Source organism: Nematolebias whitei, chromosome 7 (assembly GCF_014905685.2).
Source record: "Nematolebias whitei isolate Nwh7 chromosome 7, NemWhi1, whole genome shotgun sequence".
NCBI lineage: Eukaryota > Metazoa > Chordata > Actinopteri > Cyprinodontiformes > Rivulidae > Nematolebias > Nematolebias whitei.
In genome coordinates this window covers 27,697,150-27,704,950 of record NC_056504.1, presented here as the reverse complement: position 1 = coordinate 27,704,950, position 7,801 = coordinate 27,697,150, and the positions used below count along the sequence as shown (strand labels likewise).

At 43.7% G+C, this 7,801-nt stretch overlaps 1 protein-coding gene across 1 annotated transcript in view; it reads right to left on the bottom strand.

Moving 5' to 3' along the window:
* Window positions 1–93: 93 nt before the first annotated feature.
* The window catches only part of zgc:172271 (Saxiphilin-like), a 29,835-nt gene continuing 22,127 nt past the window's right edge, over window positions 94–7,801 (bottom strand). Inside the window, exons 2-15 of the mRNA XM_037679781.1 lie at window positions 7,246–7,345; window positions 6,993–7,169; window positions 6,732–6,894; window positions 6,597–6,661; window positions 5,270–5,427; window positions 4,948–5,134; window positions 4,721–4,869; window positions 4,564–4,654; window positions 2,317–2,364; window positions 2,054–2,233; window positions 1,797–1,944; window positions 865–947; window positions 601–785; window positions 94–126 (exon numbers count right to left, since the gene is read on the bottom strand). Of these exons, the coding sequence (XP_037535709.1) occupies window positions 94–126; window positions 601–785; window positions 865–947; window positions 1,797–1,944; window positions 2,054–2,233; window positions 2,317–2,364; window positions 4,564–4,654; window positions 4,721–4,869; window positions 4,948–5,134; window positions 5,270–5,427; window positions 6,597–6,661; window positions 6,732–6,894; window positions 6,993–7,169; window positions 7,246–7,345 (1,767 nt within the window). The remainder of the gene's footprint in view (window positions 127–600; window positions 786–864; window positions 948–1,796; window positions 1,945–2,053; window positions 2,234–2,316; window positions 2,365–4,563; window positions 4,655–4,720; window positions 4,870–4,947; window positions 5,135–5,269; window positions 5,428–6,596; window positions 6,662–6,731; window positions 6,895–6,992; window positions 7,170–7,245; window positions 7,346–7,801) is intronic.

Sequence of the window (7,801 nt, the reverse complement as noted above, 5' to 3'; positions counted from 1 at the left end):
TATATACACATACACACACACACACACACACACACACACTAAAATAAGCTACTTATTATGGCACTTGTATTACTATTTCTACTTCGCTGTTTTTCACTCATTGCAGGGCTTCAGAGCAAGGATCCCCTGTGATAAACGAAGGACTACTGTATTTTAACAATTGCTCTTGGATCTGGGGTCACTTCAGTGTGATTTTCCTTTAAGTTAACCAAACAGCACACATATGATATCCAAAGGTTATTAATCGATAATTGCTACTTAAAATTTAGCCAAAGTTGATCATTTTTGTAATGCAGAGGCAAAGTTTTATGGAGAAAAAAATCATTTTGTTTTTGGGTGTGACATCAGTTTATTCCTAAAGCAACAGTTGAAAACAGATCCAAGTTTTATACTGCGAGATGTCAGAGACTAATCAGAGAAAGATCCATTCCAGCATTAATTTGTTCCTTCAGGCCATTTTTTTTTCCCCAAGACTAACACAAACCTTGGATCACAGTAAACAACCTCGAGCAGATTTATCTCAGCTCTTTCAAGTCGGCGCTAATGAACTGGTACTCCCAGCAGGGGTCAAATACAAATATTTATTAAAAGGGAGATGACCTGTGACTTTATGAGAAAGTCGTACACTCGTGCAGCGAGCACTGGTCGGGTCATGACGATGTTTGGTGGTATGGCTCCCAGGTTACAACTCTCCCACTCTGACAGAGCAGCACGGCGCCCATCTGGGCACAGGAGCTCAAAATCAGATGATCTCAATCCCTCCATCCACCCGGTGGAGTTCAAACCTGAGTGGAAACACAAAATTACCACAGACTCTATATGTGTGTGAAATAGTGCCACTGTGTCTTGGTTGTGTATCCTCACTGAGGATGTTGGTGAGGAGGTTGTGCTGCTCCAGGAAGGCCACGTCACCGTAGCTTTTCCCACTTGGATCTCCAACCAAACACCTGAATATTGAAAATGGAAGGATTAGACAGTCAGTCCACTCTCTGCAAACAAATAAAACCAAATTAAGTGACTCATGCTGGCAAAATGAGTTGCTATGAGGACTTTTTCCAGTATTGAGACATTATTATTTTCATCTCAAAAGCTTAAAATTATACATAGTTTGTTGAATTTGGCACTTTGTCACCTGGCTAGCAACAAGCTAGTTTTGTTTGCCTGTTTGAAAATATTTTTAATTGGTCTGGGAGTGATCTCTTTGGGAATTCCAGCTGTATATTTAAAAAGAGGCATCTCTAAGGTTTACAATGATGCCAAACATTATACAACAAAATGTCCAGACTCTACAGCATTCAGCAGAAAAAAAGGTCAATGTCAAAGGAAAGGAAACAATAAGATAAAGTTTGATTTCTGAAGACATACCCATTAGAAAAGTTTGATTTATGTGTAGATCAGGAAGATTACATGCTATTTTAGATACTGGGATTGCTAGATGGTGTCTTTATGGTCTCCATCCATTATCTTTTACCTGCTTTTTTCTTTTTCAGGTCACAAGGGTCACTGGTGCCCATATCCATGCAGTCACTGTGTGAGAGACGGGGGAATGCCCTGGACAGGTCGCAAGTCCATCACATGGACACAGAGACAAACAAGCATTTGTGTGTGCCACCTATCTAGTCTATCTTAGTCTTTATGAACTACCAGTAATTTAATATAAATCACAATTACAGCAAAGATAAATAATTTTACTTGTTTTGCACTGCAGCCTCATTCAGGCTCATGTTGCCTGCACGGGTCACATGTACTTGGCTGAACCATCTTTTTAACCAACAGGTGAACAGAAACCCCTGTACCTTAAGGCACCCATATTGCCATAGTAACGCTCATTGTGGTTGTCAGTGCAGCGTTTGGTCGCAGCCTCCCCAGTTCCTCCCATACATACTTTGCACAGATTCCCCTGAGAGCCAGGAAGACAGCCTTTCCAAAATACTTCATTGTACACTAACAAAAAAAAAAAGGTTTTAAAAGACAACAAACCATTAGAATGAGCAGCATGAGACAAGGTTTGATATGCACAAAGTTGAACAAACTGATGTTTTCGAGTCAGTACCTTGGTTTGGATTACAGGGGGTGCTGACGTGCTCCAGGCTCAGTGTGTGCGTGTACGGCAGCAGCCATCCTGCAGGACTGTACATATGGCCATGACACGAGCGCCGGCCTCCTAGATTCCCGATGTACACATTCCTGCTGGAGCGCTTCGCGATCGCTACACCCACAACCGAGGGAAAAACTGAGGGGACAAACGGCAACGTAAAGACAACAGCAGCAACAAGCACCGTCACTTCAACACATTACTGCTCTTCATCCCCTCACCGTCAGTCTCTAAATGAGCTGATCCTTCTGCAAGAACGCATGTTCTTCCTGAAAGAAGAAGAGAGGACAACAGCAAATAATCAATATGTCTTATAATGCAGCTGTGCTAACTTTTATAGTCATCCAAAAGTGAATAAAACTCCTAAAACAATCTTTAAAACAGCCCTATCAGTTGTGACAAGGAGGAGTCAGATACTTTTGAGTTTCAGATGTTTTAACAGGAATGTCACATTTAGTCAATGATCAGTGCTTAAAAAACAACAACATCCAGCTGCAATCAGAGATTATTATTAGATGAAACCACATAAATAATTATAATAATAATAATAATAATAATGTCATCACAATGTCAGCACTGTATGTTTCCATACAATGGCGAAATTAGTCTCTGCATTTAACCCATCCACCACCAGGTGGTGCAGTGGGCAGCTATTGAAAGCGCCCGGGGGGCATTTTGGGGATGAGACGTGCTGCCCAGAGACGCCACGTGATGTGCAGTGACTGGGGATCAAACCTGGGACTTTCGGGTCCCAAGCCGGCTGCCCTGCCTCTACACCATCTCGGCCCCCATAAAAATAATCATTTAAAAAAATTAATTAATTACCCGTTCCCGGTGTTCCCAGTGAGAGCTGGAGTCCGCCAAGGTTGCCCTTTGTCACTGATTCTGTTCATAACTTTTATGGACAGAATTTCTAGGCGCAGCCAAGGTGTTGAGGGGATCCGTTTTGGTGGCCTTAGGATTGCGTCTCTGCTTTTTGCAGATGATGTGGTCTTATTGGCTTCATCAGATCGTGATCTACAGCTTTTGCTGGAGCGGTTCACAGCAAAGTGCGACGCGGCCGGGATGAAGATCAGTTCCTCCAAATCCGAGGCCATGGTCTTGAGCCGGAGGAGAGTAGAGTGCCCTCTCAGGGTCAGGGAGGAGGTCCTACAACAAGTGGAGGAGTTCAAGTATCTTGGGGTCTTGTTCACGAATGAGGGGAAAATGGAGCGTGAGATCGATAGGCGGATAGGTGCAGCGTCTGCAGTGAAGCAGGCGCTGTACTGGTCTGTCGTGGTGAAGAGAGAGCCGAGTCAAAATGCAAAGCTCTCAATTTACCGATCGATCTACGTTCCTACCCTCATCTATGGTCATGAGCTTCGGGTTGTGACCGAAAGAATGAGATCTCGGATACAAGCGGCCGAAATGAGTTTTCTCCGCAGGGTGTCTGGGCTCTCCCTTAGAGATAGGGTGAGAAGCTCGATCATCCAGGAGGGACTCACAGTAGAGCCGCTGCTTCTCCACATCGAGAGGAGCCAGTTGAGGTGGCTCGGGCATCTGTTTAGGATGCCTCCTGGACGCCTCCCTGGTGAGGTGTTCCGGACACGTCCCACCGGGAGGAGGCCCAGAGGAAGACTCAGGACACGCTGGAGGGACTATGTTTCTCGGCTGGCCTGGGAATGCCTCGGGATTCCCCCGGAAGAGCTGACCCAAGTGGCTGGGGAGAGGGAAGTCTGGGCCTCCCTACTTAGGCTGCTACCCCCGTGACCCGGCCCCGGATAAGCGGAAGAAAATGGATGGATGGATAATTAACTACCGTATTTTCCGGTGTATAAGTCACACTGGAGTATAAGTCACATCGGTCAAAAAAGCATTGTGAAGAGGAAAAAACATATAAGTCGCTTCTGCGTAAAAGTCGCATTTATTATGTGTCACCGCTGACCTGTCGCGTTTATTATGCATTTATTTAATGGTCAAAACAGCTTCATTTTGCCTGGGCGGCGCTGCGCCATCTATCCATTCATCCATCTATCGTGGCCGGAGCCGCTAGCTCTCCAGCCTTTCTCCACCTGCACCAGCTGAGTGAAGCGAGCACAGGAAGACTCGCTATTGCAGTTCTTGGAAATTTAAAGCGTCAGTCCAAAATTGCGTTCTGAATATGGAAAAAAAACGTATATAAGTCACTTAGGCGTATAAGTCGCAGGACTGAAATCTATGTAAAAGACTGCAACTTATACGCCAGAATGGTATCCAGTTTTCAGGCACAAACTTCCAACATTAACAGGTTGGACTTTCAATTGTTAAAACGTATTGAATCAGTGAGTTGAAGACTGAAGTAAACAATAATAATCATATTTGTTGAGTTCTTTGCCTTAAAATGTGCTAATCAGCAAAAACTCATGTTAATATTGAATACAGTCAATGTTAAATAAACTAAGTGCTTTGATTTTTTTTTATGCGTTCTTTGAGCACAATGAGATTCTTACCATAATATTCTGTTACCACGGGGGTGAGACCACATTTTCCTGCAATGAATGAGTGAGTTGCATCCAGCGAGACAGCGTCCACCTCATCCCTCTGTGAGAAAGAAATAAACAGGTTATAGCAGCTCGTTTGGCTTTTTCACTCAATAAAAGAACTTACCTTGATCTTCTCAATACAGTCACGCATCGAGACAGCTTGGACACACACCAGAGGGTCCGACTTAACGCTGAGAGCCCACTGCTCACACTTCTTCTGCTCGGCATAGCTGATGCAGCACCAACGGACAACACTGTCCTCAAGGGAGCTTCCTGCAAGCACATCCTAAAAGTCACATCCTGCATGCATTTGTTTAAATATGAAGAACCATTGGAAAGAAGCATTAGCACCTTCATGGCCAAGACCTTTGAGAAGAGCAACATAATCCAGCCCCAACACCTGGCTGATGTCCACATCATCTGGCAGAACAACCAGCTTATCTGTCACATCTCTCAAGAGGAGGTCCCTCTCTCCATAAGATGATGAGTTGAAAGGTTGGAAGCGTTGCCTCTCTTTTCCTTTCTGACCAAAGAGCAGCTAAAGATAAAAAAATATATTTTTTTTTAAAAATATTTAATTCGTGGCTCAACAAACTGAGCATCACTGTGACACTGCACTTTTTTTGTAAAGTACAAAACAATATTGAAGAGAAAAAATAATGTTTTTTTCTACCTGCACAGTTGTTATAAACCTGCGGACAACTTTGCGAAAATTGTGTCTGGTGACCATTCCCCCTCCAGGACCACGGCCCAGATTGCAGCTCCTGAAGTGGCTCAGAGGAGCTTGTGTCCCATCAGGACAAAGTAACCTGAACTGGTTTTGTTCACTGGCTGACAAAACAGGTAAACAATAAAACAAAAAAAAATAAATGTATTAAAATAACATTAGAATCTGAGACATTAGAGTTCTAGAATTGCGCCGCTCAAGGTGGCTGCATGTTGGAGCAGCTCTGTTACTTTCATTCTGAGATTTTGCTTTTGGAAACTTTAATTCCTCTTTTTCTGGATGTAAATCACAATTTTTTGATGATTGTTTCCTCTGGTATCGGATGCTGTGCAGCTGGAAGGATTTTTACTGAAACTTTTTTAGTTTTGGACATTTGTTATGATGCGTAACCATGACAACAAGGCAGTTTTCTACAACCAACAGCAGCTGATTAACATCTCAAAAGCTCAAATAATATCTCAACTACAGCCCAAAATCTCAAATGAGTTGAAAAAGGATGTTCTGTGGACGCATTCTCATCTACCTGCCAGCTGTGCTCGAGTGTCTGACCACTGAGATCCTGGAACTAGCAGGAAACACGGCTCATGACAGTGGAAGGACAGGATCGTCCCCCGACACCTGCAGCTAGCTGTCTGCAGAGACGAGGAGCTCAGCAGACTGCTGGGAGGAGTGACCATCACTCTGGGAGAAGTTCTGCCCGGCATTCGGGCGGTCCTAGAGCCCGGGGGAACCGAGTGGCCAGCCGAGTCTGGGTGGATGGATCGAACAGCATCTGCAGCCAGCTTCTTAGGATCCACTGTGGGATGGACCTTTACAAGAGATCCTTCCTGTCTACAGCCATCAGTATCTATAACATCTCTTAATGAAATGAGGATCACGAGTTACAACAACAAACAATTTCCCTTTGGGATTAATAAAGTATTTTTGAATTGAATTGAATTGAATTAAGTTGCTTTATATTTATCAGGTTTGAGCAATCTTGCTTTTTATTCCTCACTTGGAGGAGTCCTTGATCTTCTAAATTGAACACATGGTCAGATAACTATCTCCACATTGATTATCACTTTATGCATTTCATCTGTGGCAACATCTACTTAGATTTGTAGAATATAAATGAGCTGACAGAAAAGCCACTTGAAAAAATAAATAACTGGACATTTTGTCTGGTAAACTAGACATTCAAGACAAAATACCAGTTTTAGACAGATTGTATTCAAGCAGTTAAAAACAGCAGTGAATTGAACAGATACAAGTAAAAGACTTTAATATTTACCATCAATAGCTTCAATAGCAAAATGGTCCACAAATGCAACATCACCTGCCCCACTCCTGAGACACCTGAAGACCAAAGGAAAATACAGTGACGTGAAGTAAATCAAACTTGCTCTGATGTCCTGTTGATGCTGACCTCAGGGCTCCCTGGTTGTTGTAGAAAGGCTCGCTGTGGGAAGTCTCACAGTGATGATTCTTCTGACGAATGAAAGACTTTTGTCCTTGACACAGAGAGCACAAAGCAGGTGCCATGGCGGCGCCTCCAGGAACACAGCTGGCAGCAAAAAAGTCGCCGACATCTGCTTGAAAACGAACTCGTAGTGAGAGGATTGAAAAAATAAAAATCTATAGATTGAAGCAGAAAAATGCAGACAGTGAACCACTGTGTCACCAGTACCCCGGATGAGAGGATGCTCCTTGGACCAGCTCAGGTAGTTCCTGGACAGCAGGAAGCCGAGCGGGAGGCTCCATCCAGCTGTCCACCGAAGCCCGCTGTGACAGCTCCTGTGGCCCCGCAGGGACCGAACATCCAAGTTGCGGTTTGTCACCACAGCCACAGACAGAATGCAGCCTCCTGCAGATGAAAAAACAACAACACTCTCAGATTTCTGTGAGGGGACAGCACTAAATGTTTCAGGAAGCAAACCTACCGTCTCTGTAAAGCTCTTTAGCAACGGCAACGAGGTCAAACTGCTTCACAGCTGAATAAAGCTCTCCTGCATCCAAGGTCACAATATCAGCACGATTAGCCTAAAACAAAACAAAACAAAAAAAAGTTAAAGAAACAATTATATCGTGCAAATCTTCATGTTTCATATTTCCTGACATTTTTCTGCTAACTTGTCCAACCCCTTAAGAATTTAGGTGCATCACTTGTTATAGCTGCTGGAAACATCTGTGAAGAAGGAATTTAATCAACTATGATTTCATTTTGTCAGCAGTCTGATAAACGGCAGCACGATGGCTCAGTGGATAGCACCATTGCCTCACAGCAAGAAGGTCCTGGGTTCAATCTCCAGTTGGACCTGGGATCTTTCTGTGTGGAGTTTGCATGTTCTTCTCATGCTTGCATGGGTTTTCTTCAGGTACTCCGGTTTCCTTCCATATTAATACAAAAACATGCAAGTTAGTCTGCCTTCAGGTCTAGGCCTCCCTTTCAAAAGAGAGCTGTGATCTCAATGGGATTTGCCTGGTTAAATAAAGGTT